This window comes from Xiphophorus couchianus, chromosome 18, assembly GCF_001444195.1.
Source record: "Xiphophorus couchianus chromosome 18, X_couchianus-1.0, whole genome shotgun sequence".
NCBI lineage: Eukaryota > Metazoa > Chordata > Actinopteri > Cyprinodontiformes > Poeciliidae > Xiphophorus > Xiphophorus couchianus.
In genome coordinates, this window is record NC_040245.1 from 8979403 (window position 1) to 8995138 (window position 15736).

The 15736-nt window shown below is 38.4% G+C and overlaps 1 protein-coding gene across 2 annotated transcripts in view; it reads left to right on the plus strand.

Annotated features, from left to right (window-relative positions):
* Positions 1-15736, plus strand: part of LOC114133258 (calsyntenin-2) — a 285154-nt gene that overhangs the window by 258382 nt on the left and 11036 nt on the right. For both annotated transcript variants that reach the window (XM_027999001.1, XM_027999002.1), the window contains 4 exons: positions 2983-3131; positions 10549-10760; positions 15004-15174; positions 15260-15405. In XM_027999001.1, the coding sequence (XP_027854802.1) occupies positions 2983-3131; positions 10549-10760; positions 15004-15174; positions 15260-15405 (678 nt within the window). The remainder of the gene's footprint in view (positions 1-2982; positions 3132-10548; positions 10761-15003; positions 15175-15259; positions 15406-15736) is intronic.

Below are 15736 nucleotides of genomic sequence, written 5' to 3' on the forward strand. Positions count from 1 at the left end.
TCTTTAAAAATAGTATTAGTTATTGTAAAATTTGTGTGATTTTTATCTTATGAAATGCTGTTTTGTTTTTGCCATGGCTAAATGTTTTATAATTATTGTAGAGATTATGTTTGGTATGTTTCAGTATTTTAGAATTGCTGATGACATTTCATTAAAACTATCAATAAACATCTGATCATTTAAAAAAGGCGTTCAATAGATGATATTGTATCCAGTTGAAAATGTAATGTTTTATGACTGACATGGCATGCTAAAAGCTCAGTTTCCAAGAAGCAGAGACAATATTCCATAGTAAAATGTCTTGGATGACACACTCAGTTGTTAGCAAGCACCGCTAATCAATCTCATTTCCATCCATCCATCCATTTTCTGTTCACCCTTGTCCCTAATGGGGTCGGGAGGGTTGCTGGTGCCCATCTCCAGCTACGTTCCGGGCGAGAGGCGGGGTACACCCTGGACAGGTCGCCAGTCTGTCGCAGGTCAATCTCATTTACTTTTATAATTTTTAAATCTCTGTCTGACAGTATGGCCTCTGTTTTTACCTCTCTGAGACTTGGGGTCATAATTCAGTTGTTATTTGAGCTTTTGAGATGCTTATCAGCTGCTCCCAGTTGTAAAAAAGACAGTACCTACAAGATATACATGCAACAAGTGTAAATGTAATTGAAACATGCATAGTGAATCTCTGTTTTTAATGGCTTGTGTCGACTGGGCCTCATTCATCATTTTGTAGTTGCTGCTACTGTTTCTATTTTTCACACTCACACACACAAAGAACCAGCGGCGAGCAGACCTGAGAGTCGCATCACTCATCTTCCCCCTCCTTCTCTTTTGTAAAAAAAAAAAAAAAAACTGCTTCTTTAACTTGAGCTTTTTCTGCAGCCGTGGATTCTTTACAGCTTGTTCCCGCTCAGAACTTATCCTGTCTACACGGAGACAACGTTTTGCATACATTCTTCTTGAATGTGTACAAGGAGAAGCACACATTTTTGATCTCTGCGTTGAGAGAAATGTTTTGCTTTAAATCACCAGCAGAATCACTAGCTGGTTTTCATGAAACTTATCTGCTTTTCTCTTTCTCTCCCCCCACATTTACCTTTGCACCGACCTGGCTAATCCATCTCCCTGTGCTGTGGAAGACAGGGGGCAGACAAGATAAATGGGGGTTTGCGCACACCTGAAGCTGTCCCCCCCTTAACCACCCACCATCAGCTCCTTTAACACTCTTTTTCATCTTCCCTCTTCACTCTTGCTCTCTCCTAAAGCCCACTCTTTGCATAGGTCTCCTTGTGCTGCGATGCAGTGAAGAGATGCTTGGCAACCTTTTGAGACGACTTGGTGGAACGAGGTGCTGGGATATGAGAGAGCTGGGGAAGATATCCTCTTAAGGGCCAGTGCAGTTTATCTTTAGAGTACCATTATATCTTCTTCTTAGCCACACTCATGTGGCTCCAATAAGAGTGCAGGAACTTAGGAAAAGAGTTTATCCAGGGAGGTGGAGGGCTGGCGCTTTGCAATCAGAAGAGAATATCCTGCTTAGAGGGAGAGTCTGAGGGAGGTAGGCAGTAAGAGTGGTGACAGAAAACAGGATGTTGAGTGGAGTCAGCAAGAAAAAGGGTAATGTGGATGGGGAGATGACAGGGGAGAACTCTGGGGAGTGTCACCTTGTTGCCAGGACCCAGTTTGAAGGAATAGGTAGCAATCAGTGCTGTTGCAGTAGGAACACACAAAAGCATCTTGGGGCAAGAAAGTCCTGTCATCAAATATCAAAGGACTACACAAGTAGAATCAGATTGTATAGATTTTTTTTCTGTTTTTTCTGTATCCATATTGATACACATACAATTGTACCAAAACATTATCCCTGATAGATGGTTTTTCACCTTCTCATTGAGAGTTGCTGTAAAAAAAAAAAATTAGGAGACTTTGTAGAACAAACCAAAATTTATTAGATCAGGAGTGCCTGTACTTTTTATACAGGCAGGATTGTTTTTTGTTTTGTTTTGTTTTTTTCATTTCATATTTTTCTACTTGGCTAAATGAAAATGACCTGACTAATGACACTGATCAGACAAGCATTATTACTATAAAAGCTGAATTGTAACTTTAAATCCAAATCCTGACTCCAAACATTTTCCAAAATTCATACATATGCCATCTAAATGCTACTTTCATCATTTGAATATACAGTCTATCCATTTATTGCAACTGAGCTGCTCCTAGCTGTTAGAGTTCGAAAGACTACATTGTCAATACCAACTAAATGCATTATCTGTAGGTACTACCTTATGCTCATAAATAGTTTACAGAACTCTGGAACATACAAATTACCAGTACAAGCTTTTTTAAGGTTGTTAAATAACTTCAGTCTGCTTTTCTGCAGCCTCAAAAAGTTGTTATTCTGCAAGAGAAGACAAACATCTGTACACTAACGGTGCTGCAATCAGATAACTGACAGACAAAGCTATTTGGTGAACAAAGTGGAGCACTTAGCTGTTAAATAGCCACAAATTTCCCACCGGAGTTGCTGCACAGTTAAGAGGAGAGTGATTATCGGACTCTCCTGTACAAAGTGGCCACAGATACCTCTCCAAGTGATTAATGATGCTGCTCTGCACCTGCTGAATTTGTAATTGACCGTAAACATGTTCACCAACAGTTTTACTCAAGGTTCGTAGTTCTCCCAACTCGCTACACATCCCCCTGGTGTTCAAAGTATTAAAATTTTAGCCTGCTTTTTGTTTTATTGATTGATCCAGGAGATTCTGACCTGAAATCAGTTTTGAACTCAGAAAATGACAGGCCAGTTAGCTTTAGGAGAACAGGACACTCAGATCACTCTTTGTCCTCCTTCAGATTGGCCTGTTCATGGCTAACAGAGGATAGTGATGGTTTCCAAAACAGAAACCAAAGTGATCCACTGTATAAATGTCCATCAGTTCATTTAACATCTACTTGCTTCTCATTTCTTCCATTTCCCAGTTCCACTTCAACCCAGCTCAGTCCATTTTGGTGATGGAGGGAGAGAATCTGGAGAACATTAACACAGCTGTGAGGAAAGTTTCCTACATAAACTCCCGCCAGTTTCCCACACCGGGCATCCGCCGCCTGCAGATCTCCACCACCGTCCAGTAAGTGTGTCGCCGACTTCTTCTTGCAATTATTTTGACTTCCATCCAACTTGTCCCCGTCTTCCCTGTGAATTCCTTCATATTTAGCATGCCTCGTATTGTTTCTGGGTCTCTGTGGCTTTCTTGTGAATGTTATTCCACCTCAACACTTCTGTTAAGTGTAACAACAACACAGAAGACGGCCTTAACTAATGTAACTCTCTTTTCACACATCGATTTCCACACGTCTTTCTCTCAGTCCTGTCCCCGTGCTTCCATTTCTTTGGCTGTCACTTCCTGTTAACACACCAAATTGAGTTTGCTGTCGCCACCGGGGGCTAGTTTTAACATCCTCATGTCATGTATTAATAATTCCAGGCGGGTTTTGCTGGAGGAGTCAGGAAATAAAGATGAAAAAACTGAACGTGAATCTGTATGTGCAAGGGAGGGAGGGAGAGAAAGAGCGAGTGGCTTGTAAAACAGTCTCCCTCAGCGGGTAACTATTAAAATTCATGATTGTTTTAAATATATGTAGACCCCTGCAGCACAGCCCTGGGTTCCATCTCTCTTCCCTCCCGTCAGGGTCTTTGCACGTACATGGACCCGAGGACTGTGTGTGCACGCTGCACGGGTGGCTGGTGATAAACCAAAGCCATTGAAGCAGGAGGCATAGCAGTTGTTAAAGAATACATTATGCAAACGCAAATAAGCTTGCATCATTGCATTGGTAAATTTTGCTCAAATGAAATTTTGCTTGCAGATCCTGGACAAAGCTGCAATGGCTCTAAAATTATGCAAATTTAAACTTGAAACTTGGCTTCCTACCAGAAAATCTTGGCAACTTCATGACAAAGCCTGTCTGGTGAGGATTGTTTTGCAGAAATAAGTTGAGATGCTGAATGAATTTTGGCAATTAAGCAGGTTTCTTGCTGATGTTTCATAATTGCAATAATACATTGTAAAAATAAGCAAGTGGCACTAATTCCTAATTAAAGTTCTTTTGACTTGATAGGTTTTTCTAAAAATGCACACAAGCATGGAAATGCTATCAACTTTGTTGCTGATATTAGAGAAACATAAGAAAATCAGTTGGTGACCAAAATACGAGGACTTTTTTCTATCTTGACCAGACTTGACCAGTGTCTATCCAATAAAAATGAACTAGCTAATATGTGAGTGTCCCATAATAAGGCCTGTCAACTGCTTTCTAAATGAGGTGGAAGCTATGGGTCAAAAGTGCATATGTGTTCCAACGACATTCTTCGCACTGCGCCTTATAGTGCCTGGCATGACAACTACATTGGATTTAAAATGTCTTAGTGGTCAGGATCTGGAAATACCAGCAGTTTCCAGACAGCAGCCTCATGTAATCATGGCCTTAGGGTTTAATGTCTTGATAAGAATAGACTGCCTCTGATATTCTTCTGCTCCAGTTGCAATTTTTCTGCTGAAGATGATGAAATTAGAACCTTAGGATAGATAGAAAAATTATTCTGCCCACAAATGCATAAACTCTTAACTTATTAACAGCAGTGAATATTTTAATGAAATGGTTTACCATCATTTGGCGAACTTCTTTTTTTTGCTCTTACATTTAATCTGTATTGAGTATTTAATAAACCTAGGGGGCCTTTGCTAATGACCTTTAATTCTACACATTTATCAACCTTAAACCACTAAACAGTTTACCTCTCACCATAGTTGTTACTGTTTCATCTACTTTGAGTAAACAACAGCAAATGTGTGTTAAGTGTGTTCTGGATCCTTCTGTTGATCTAATTTTTAGCTAGTGGTTTTACGGCTCCATCCAGAAGAACGACCAGCAGAAACACTGGCCCCTACCATTTATTGTCACTAAGTATTAGAGGCATCAGGTAAACAAAATAACTGTAAACACAATTGAATTTGGAAATAGGCTGACCATGAAATAAGATTACTGGCTGTGAATCAGTTGTGTCCGAACTAAACTGCAAAGTTTAAGTACTTGCACTCCATCTTTTTTATTTAAAAATAAAAAAGCAATAAAAAAGAACTTCTCTATAAACAAAACTGAATATTTTAATAAAGCAAAGTACTTTGATTTTTTTTTTATAAAAAAGGGGACTTGTAAATCATTATAGATCTGAAACAAAAAATGGTTCTTAATGTGTGTCTAATTAAAAGAAAGGCATGTTTTTGAGTGAGCTGTTTTCTACATTGTTGGCCTAGAAATGGTTTTAGTCAATTCTCATCAACAGTATGGCAGGTATGGATCATTCTTTAATCTCAAATGCTTTATTGAAAAAAGAACATTTCATTGTACCAAACATTTTCCATTGAAAGAGGTTTTACATTTAACAAAAGACAAGACTATTCCAGAAGTGTCCATGGTCTGCACTTTGGACACCTCTGCTGTAAATCCAAACAATTAATTTTGCAGGATTAAATACAATAGTTTTTATCCAACTCTCAGTAAAATCACTTAGCTTCTTTTTAATATTCTATGACAGTAAAACGTTTACTCACTATGGGCATGATGTCCCATGGACATCCTTCTTTTAATAATGCATTTCAACCTTTCCTTCTGCCACACAAAATAGTCATACAAAACACAGCTTCTTTGAATATTTACAACAATTGGAAATTGAGGAAATAATACTTTTTAAAGAATGTATGCTTTCACCCCTCAGTGCAGTTAATTTCATTTTGTATCGGCCTACCAATTAGTTCTATAGTGCTCAATCTATTCACACTACATATCCCATAATGCACAGAATAGCTGCTCACCACGCCAGCCATGGGTCCAAACAAGCTTGTGTGAAAATCAGATGCAGCAAGGAAACTTGATAAACTTTCTATATAGTCAAGCAATGGAAAAACTCAGTCAGCCTTGGCTTGTGCACATTTTAAAGATAACATGAGCAAAACTTAATCTGGAACTCTTTCATAATCCGTTCGCTTCTGATGCAGAGAGGTGCCTGTACATGCAGATGGACCTGATGGAGCTGCAGAGCAACAGCACACATCAAATTATGACTCAGTGGGTCCAGCACAGCTTTCCTGTTCCATTCCCAAACTGATGCCCCAACTGCCTTCAAGCTGCTTCAATGCTCTGCTTGTTTGTAATAGAGAGTAGTGTGAGCGAGCGTACCTGGTGAGGATGATGGACGCACAGAAGCTTTCTGACTGATGTGTCACTCCAAAGTATTCTAAGGTTTGCACGACTCAAAACCTAACAACACACATTAATTAATTTCTTGTCAAGAAAGGCATAAAGGAACAGAAAGAGCAGCAAAAAGCAACATAAAATTTTGTTATTTTTGTGGGGTTTTCTGTTTGTCCTCTGCAATATCAGCACAAACTTAAGTTTCCACCAGATTTAAATTTTATTACATATTCTGTTCTTTCTTGAATAGTTTTTTTTTTTAAAGAAATCTTATATGTAATGCATTGCCTTGCCACCTGGATTTAACGAAGCATCCTATTGGATAATTACTGCATGGCCGACTGTCTTTCAGCTGGCAGCAAGTTATTTAACCCCAACTGATGAGATGAGTAGCTTCTTATTTCTTAAACAACCATGTGGAAAGAGACATCATGTAGTTGTGGAAAAGATGTTATTATGGTAGGAAGGGTCAAATCATTGCCAAGCACCAAGCAGAGAAAACATCTAAAGAGATTACAGAAACTACTAATTGTGGATCTTAAACCAGTTTCAGTTTTGAAAGAAGGAAACACCCTGCAGCAGCTGTCTATGCTCTGCTTCAAACATGAATAAACTTGAAAGTTTGTGTTGGCACACTTTGTTTCAAAGTTTTATATAGTTACTCATTTCTGTAAGTTTTGATGTCACTGTATCTAGTTTTACTTTTTGCTACTTCAATGGATTTGGGATTAATACAGCTCATTTAAGCAGTAATGTATTTTCTCATATGTTGAAACACACAACTATAATAAAGATATGACAATAATATTTTCTCATTTCACTGTTTTTACTGTGAAATTGATATAGTTGGTGACACGTCATTTATGTATTATTTAAAATTAATAAATAAAATTAATTCAGAGTTGGTCACCCAATTCTTGTTTATGCAATTTATTAAATATGTTTGCTGGATAATAACGTTTAACTGAAAGAAGGAAGGTTGCAATGCAGGATTAAAATTTCTAAATTATTGCGACAGTCATTCCGTACAAGGCTGGCTGTCCTTTTAAAAGTCACTCAGTGATTTTATAAAGGCTTTACCGCCCTCTCAATTTCAGCAAATTTCAAATACAATTCAAAAATATTTTGTTTATTCAAAGAGAAAATTAAACATAACTCAAATAATCCAGGCATTTACTCCTTCTCCCAACTTTTCATTTCTGTTCTGAGGTAAAGGTGGGATCAATATGAGATGTCTTTCTTCAAAAATCTGAACATTGGGGCATTTTACATGTAAAATTTGAACCTACGGGTTTAATTTATATAATTTTTTTTTTTTAAAACTGACTGAACTCTGAATGATGAAATAAAAAGTAAAGCTTTGAACTTCTTGTAAATCATTTTTGAGTTTAAATGCTAATTAAAAAGAATTTAAAAAACAACTAAGAAACATCCCAGCTTAAGATGGGAAAACAGTTTGCTGATGTGTGTCATGGATTGGTGTATTGCAGCATAATTTACATCAGGACGTAGGTGGGAAAAGACAGATAATGCCTTGCAGCGTAAACTGTACGTTCCAGGTTTCCAATCCAGGAAAGAAAACATGTTATCATTTCCTGTAGCCGCCGCACACTATGGAGGGAATGCTCTGATGTCCCTCCCACCGACACCTTTGTGTGCTTGAAAGGCCTTTGGTGAAATGTAAAAACAAAAATCCGGCATGTTTGTTCAGCTCCCACCACAGCATCACCACCAGCTGCAGCATCAATCCCTCACCCCGCCCGCCAGCTTCCATTCTCATTTTAATAGCTCCTGTTTTCCAGGTGATTGATTTTCAACCTGCAGTCTTCCACCAGTGCATCTGTTAGGCTTTTGCATCATTTCTGTACGCATACATGTGTGAACATGGCAGATGTACAGTATGTCTGTGTGTGGGTTATGGATATTGCTTACCCAGGCTTCATTGTAAGATCACAGCTAATTCTAAGCTCTCACTGAGCTCCCACCCATTATATGTTGCCAGTGGAAGCTGTGTGTTTATGAGACGGGTATCAAAAACAAGTATAGTCCTGCAGCTCTGATTCTACTCAATGAAAACGAACATGACAGAATGTATTACCCTCTAAATAACTGTAGTAATTACTGCATAGACCTTTCTAGGAGTTTTTTATTTTCTGTGAACTATCAGAGGTTTGATAGGAGGTTTACTACACCCTCTGGCAAAAAAAGCTCTTGAGAACAGCTCTTGGATGATATTTAGTCTGTTGTAACAAAATAACCCTTTGAAATATGACTGCAAATTATCTTCTGGGTTTGTAAAATATAAAATATAATGTGTAGGCAACGTTTATTGGCACCCCTGGCAAAGATGGGTTTAAAGAATTGAAATATATTCATAATTTTACTTCAGCAGCATGCTCTGAAACACTAATAAACTCAAACATTGAGTATATTTATTCAACAAGCAAAGACATTACAATATTAAGATATGTATTTAGCTAAATTTAAGATTACGCAACTAGTAGTAACCCCACTGGTAGAGCTCTCACTGTTCTCACAGAACACTTCAAAATGTTAGAGCATTCAGAGATGGATCTGTGGAGTTTTGAGTCATAGATTGCTGTAAAAGATGATTTAGTTGTGTACCTGATGAACCACGTTTGGGTTGCTTTTTCCATTTTTTGTGGATCATTATCCTGATTTGGTATAAGCTACCAGATTTCTAAGAATCCATGGACTCAAGATTCCCTTAACTTTTCAAGTAGCAGGCCCACAGCATGACAGATCCCCCACCATATTAAATATGAACATGATAAGATACTGATGGGTTGTCATCCAGGCTAGTGGCCAGACCCAGAAAGAAACAGGCCTCTGTTTTATGTCATACACTCAAGACAAACAGGAAGTTGAAGATTACTTATTAGAAGTTCTTAAAAGCAAAGAAGGAAAGTCTGAATTCGAGAAACTGCTTCAGTTTTATCTATCTGAAAGAGATTTTTAGGGATATAAATATTGATCTATTTTAGTTTTACCAAAACTATTCAAAATGGCAATGAGAGAATAACTCATTTCAATGCATTTACAATTTTTAACCAGAAATGTGGGCAACACCTTTCTGGCTAAGAAATGAGTTGCCCACACAGCAAATGTGGGCAACACTGTTCATAAAAATTAAATCCCTTAATGTGGAAATCAATTGCAAATATTTATTCACATTAATTATCATCATCCTGTAATTTGTGAATCTTATTGAGCTGTGACTCTGAGATGATTGACAGGAAACAAGCCCTCAACAGTTTACACAGTGGAAAGGTTACAAAGCTCCTTTAGGAGGGCAAATTAACATGTGGAATGGTAAAAAAATGAAGCACAAAAAACAAAACCATGGAGAATATTGTTTGTCTTTGGTGAAATTGAAAATCCAAAAATTCAAGCTGATGTAAAACTCAGATGAAGTACTAATATATTTGTTTCTTTTTTGTTGTTGTTTGTTCACGCACACAATCTGAAAAATGATGTGCCAATTAGTACAACAATATCATAATTTTTTTAGTGGAATGTTTGACAAAGCTAGAATAATAAACAGTCTTCTGTCAAATGTTAACTTTTTTTGTTTCCCATAGGACACTTCTCACTGTGCGATCTCTATGACCTGTGATTTCATACTTTTGCAAGGAGTTGTATAATTTGGTGCCATAATTGTGTTTGTTTTGGTTTGTTCTCTTGCTGCCATTATTGATTGTGAATTTTCCCCCCCTTGGTTTTGCAAAATCCAAAAGAGGGAGACAATTTGTAGTGAACAACTTCCCAAATCTGAAGTCTGAAAATAACCCAGTAAAAGGTTTTAATGACCAGAACACTGAAAGGGTTTTATGGATGCTGCTTCTTCTTTATCTTGTGTGAACCTGAAAGCTCCAAAGCTGCTGCCACAACTGAATTTGGGGGACAAAAAATGTGTCTTTATTGACCCCATTTGGGGACAATAAAGAATATTTCTATTCTCAAAGCGATTGCTAATATTAGTTCAAAATCATTTCCTTCAGCTCTGATTTTTAACTCTACTGTTTTCATTTGGGGAAAAAAGAAATGGAGCATCCCACTTTTTACTCTGCCTGTGGTCCAAGCTTTGTTGAAGTGTCTGTGGCCCTGAACCCCTGTTGCTTATCAAATAATGGTCACAAATCAAAACCTTACTGTGACACAGCACAAAGAAATGCAGTTTTCATGTCATTTCAACCAACCTGTGCTTGGTGATTCAGCCAGCTGTTCTTTTCTTCTTCTTCTCACTTCTTTGTTCCCTTCTGTTTGGTCTAGGTGTTTTGGTGAAGACACGTGCATCACGATCCCCAGCATTGAGGCGGTGGTGATGGTGCTGCAGCCCAGTGAGCCCAGGATCACCATCAGTGGGGTGGAGAGACTCAGCCAGTCGGCCTCTGACTTCAGAGCGGCGGGAGGCATCTCTCTATTTCAGGACCTCCACATTATCAGCACAGTCACCAGGGCAGACGCCGCCCCCCGTCACACAGGTAGGACTTTTACACACACTCACAACACCTGGGAATAACCGGTGGAGATTTTTATGACTTCTTAAGGTTACATTTCCTACTTTGTAAGCCCCTGGAGTCCACATTGTGAACACAAGCGTTCCAATCTCTCATCCAACAGGGAAGAAAGTCTGACTATCTCACAAAGTTTTTAGTTTGAGTATGTACCTCCCCATAGGTGGAAATCTGTCTTGGGTAAATATTTCAGCAAGTGTTTTTCATATTCATGGTGTGTTCACTCATTCATGAAGCCCACCAGCACATTCACATATCACCTGTCTCGCTAAGCAAACCTTCAGAGAAAGATAAACATTTCATAACACCTCCTGAGACCGTGGATAAGCAGATGCTGCTTTCATCCGCCGCATGTGCACAATCCGTCAAGTCAAAGCATCAAACCATTGTGCTCTCACTCTCACAATGGCAAATTCTCCAACTTGGGATATAAGTTTTTTTTCTTAAACATGTAATGAGGATAGTCCTTCATGGTAAATTGTTTTCAAAAACAGTTACCATCTGTTCATGTACGGTACTTTGTACAAATATTCACACCCCTTGAACTTTTCTGCATTATGCTACAAACACAAACTTTAATGGTTTTTATTAAGCCTTTTACTCTAATAGACCAGGCTGCATGTTTTTTGAGATGAGGAAAAAAAAACATTTGACTTTGTTTGATTTCTAGATACATGGTATTTGGAAATAAAATGTGAAATGTTTTGTATACATTCATATTTAGACTCTCTGAGTTAATATAAAACCAACTTTGACTTTGGAGATGTGTAACTACCAGTTTAGTACATCTAGAGACAAAATGTTCTGCTAGTTGTTTGCAGAATAACTCAAGCTCAGATTGTCTGGAGAGAGACTGTGTTATCTAGGAGCGCTGTGAGACGATTAAAGCTTGGAATATTATGTTCTAACCAAACCTAGCTGTAAACTTCTTCATAACTTTCTCACTGACTTGTCTGCTATGATACTTGATCTCCATGGTGCCATTTGTTTTCTGTTGTTCTCTAACAAACCACAGAGGCCTTTAGAGAACAGCTGGATTTATACTGAGATTACGTCTTTGTAAACATACCTTTTGACAATAAGAAGTATGGGTGGGAGTTACTACCGTTAGTAGTGGTTGTTGTAAACTTTACTCCAAATATGAAGATCCATTTCTTAGTACTGGATCCAGCAAATTGGTTATTATAATGCAAATGTTAAAGTAATAAGGACAAATATAAAAAGCAAAAAAGAAGTGGAAAGTGGAAAGAAGTACAACCTATTTGATTCCACCTCTTCTGCAAGTCAAACATAATTAACCCGAAACAATTTATCTCCCGTTAAAGTCCCACTGCGATCGCTCACAGAGGCTTACACCTGCATCAAATGGAAACACAATGACATCCAAACACAAGCCTGAGAGAGCTGTAAACTAAACGATGCCCCTTTAATGGTGAGCAGCTCTTCTCAGCAGCAGTAGCTGCAGTGAAAGCGAGAGCCTTTTGTTCTGATTACTCCCCACCATGTTGAGTCATTCACCTGCAGCAGAGTCCATCCCTCTCTACACCAGTCTGCAGGTATTAGTCCCTCCAGTTCCTCTTTATCACTCAGCAACTGCAGACCTCCTGTTGCTAAATACGGCCTGTACCTGCCCGAGGGCTGACTCTTTCTGTTGCACTGCCTTGACCGGTGGCAAATGAGTGCGACTGTTAAATCTCACCAGCTCCTGTTCTGTCCAACGATCAGACCACAGAGGCAAGAAACCGCCCGCCTCGCCTCGCAGCCCTGCCGCTGGCAGTCAATTAGAAACAGATAAGCGGGGCGGGAGGGAAGTTTTATCCCTCCATTGTGCGTAATGTGTGAAGGAAGAGGAGCGGAAAGTGGCATTGCTTTCAGGGAGTCAGAGGAACTCTTTTTGCAAGTGAAATGGAAACTACGGCTGGGAGGGAAAGATTAGCAGCAAACCAGAGAATGGAAAGAATGGGAGACAGATGGATGGGAAGAGTTTATAGGAATTTGTCAGGGAGGAGTTACATTAAAGTGTCACAATGGATAGATTTTGTGCTCTGTCAAAGCCTAAAGGACTTAAGATAAACTGCAGATCTCTTTTGCGAGACATGCTATAAGTTTCTTTTCTGCGGTTGTTTATGACACTTTGTCTCTTTCCCATTGGTTTGTCTTCTACTTGACCTGACACAGCACTTCCTGGCGTCTTCCGCCCACTAATTCCCCAAGATGTCTTTTTCCAAACTGATTCAGATGATTCTGAAAGTCACTGTCTTTTATGCTCGATACTTTGGCACATTTTCCCCAGCCATCTGTCTCGTCTCAAATGTCCTGCTTTACTATAGAGGTCACTGTGTCCTTGTTCCTTTGGCGTTCAGTTGCTCTCTCAGGCTCCTTTTATCTGAACTCTTTTCTTTGTGATCCTTTATAAATCAGCTTTATATTATGCTAGATTCCACTGTTAAAGGGTGTGTGGAAGATGGAGTCATGTCCTGTTGGAATTTTGATTGACCAAGTTTATTTTGTTTCACTTTTTTTATTAAAGGAATAATTGTTGGGTGTAATGATGCATATTTTTGCTTCTACATTCCCAGCATTACATTTTGTTTCCACATTTTTTCTCTCAGGTTTAGTCTGAGAAATCCCTACAGTTTTATTTTCAGTCCTAAATTGCGGTTTGTAGTAGTCAGTAGTAATTTTCAGGTGCTTATACTGTAGAACATTGACTTTTCTTCTAGAATAACTGCTAACTTTAGCAGGTTTTCCGTGTATTTTTATGGCAGTAAGTGAATCAGTTTTTCACAAGAGGCTCTTGTTCAGAATCAATAAATCCTAAACTATATGTTTATTTTTCACTTATGAATCAAAATATCAAAAGGAAATCTGTTTCCAAAATGTATAGATTAAAATAAGATCCTTAAAGTACGTTTGTAGGCTGCTTCATTAAATAACTACACTGAAAAAAATGGAGCTCAAACTTAATAAAAATTCTAAGTTTGTCCACCAGATTTATTGACTTTATTTAGTTTTCATGCTTAACAAACACAAGTAAAGTAAGTTTGACAAACTTAATTTGGCTCTAATCAACAAATTATCACAGTTTTTTTTTAAGTTGGAGCTCAGCTCTTTCTTTTTTCAGTGTACAAAGACTGTCCAATAGCTAAAAACACCTGAATTTAAATGTGTATGAAAGTTGTGTTTGAAGATGGGGAATTTCTCTAAATGTAATGTGGATTAGACATGGAGGATAGATTTTTTTTATTCTTATTCTCTTCTTTGTGCTCCGAGTCCCTCTTTGACTGTGCAATATCATTTGCTTTAGGGCTGTTGTAAACAAATATTTTAGTAATCGAGTAATCTATCGATTATTCTTACGATTAATAGAGTAATCAGATAAAAAAAAAAGATAAAGTAAAACATTGGTAAATAGTAGTATTACTATCACATATCAACATCAGTCCAATTTTTCACATTTGAGCTTCCCTAACAATATCTTTTCTGTAGTTTAGAAAATTAACTTGTAACAGTAATAGCTCACTTTCCAAGTTAAAGCTACACTTACGTTAATTATCTAATGCGCAGCCGCCCGCAGTGTTCAGTCTATCCACTCACCTGTATAAATACACCTGCAGCGCTCTTCCCGCCGTTCGCTTTGAACCGCCACCAGGAAGCAGCTCCTGGAGGAGAAAAGACTACCGTACTCCAGGCATCGCGCCACTTATTTTAAGGATGCTTATTGGTCCCCCGTAAAATGACAAAAACTCGGACATTATCATCAATCAATAAAATCCTCACAGGCCGAACTTGAAAACTGGACGTTATGCTGCTAATACTTAGCTTTCATCAACAACTCAGGCTAAATAATAAAATATAATTTAACAAAGCTTCGAGGCAGATACATTTTCCTGTAATTCTGAAGTGTAATGCTTTATTAAGTGTAAAGTTGCATAACATATTATGCAACTTTAGTGAGTATACATATCTGAACTTTTATGTATGATTTTGACCTTTTGTGGACTATTCCAAAAGAAATTCAAAAGATAATGTATAATCTCTCCACCTTTGAAAAATGGTTCAAAACAATCTTTAAGAATCCTAACCGAATATTTTTAACCGACTTTGTAAAGGAATAATTTATAGCAAAGGTATCTGCCAGCGTAATATCTCTTCTGCATGCTTAACCGGCAGACAGTAAAACTGTACCATAATGTTTCTGTTTGCAAAGCTCATCAACCCGGCGTCCTGGAGGAGATCATTCATAACTTGGACTACTGTGATATTCTTGTGTTGGGGGAGGAGCTAAATCCAAAGCAAGAATCTCTCCAGCTGCAGCTGAGCTCGCTTCTGGGAAAACACCTCGATGCAACCAACTCCACGTCCGGCATGTCCATATATGGTAGGTGACGACATCAAAACCACTCTGTTGCGTCTGCTGCATGTATAGAATATCTGTAGTAACAGCACCTTTACTGTCCCTGTAGGCGTGGACTCCATGACAAACTATGAGCAGGTGATCAGACAGGTACATTACTACCACCTGCAGCCCGGACAGCTGACAGAGAGGAGGTTTCGCCTGACCTGCTCAGAGCTCAACGGCCGCTACACCAGCAACGAGTTTACCCTTGAGGTCAGCCATCCAGCAGCTTAATAGAGTTTTCTTTCTATATTATTTTTGTTTTCTTTGTAGCTTGTTAGACTTTTTATTGTTTATATGCTTTTCACCTGCCGTTATTGTGCCCCTGTGGGTCATTTTGACTTGAAATCATCAATTTGTTGATAGCTCAGGCAATAACAAGCAGCAAAAATGGCGTACATAGTTTGAATCTAATTTAACATAAATACGACTAAATGTTTGCTTTAGGTCTAAATGAAAATAGCCTCAGAAATGAAGCTGCTTGCGGCAGACATTTTGAGGACTACAATGAGGATTTTAAAAATCCACTTTTAGAGGACTGCTT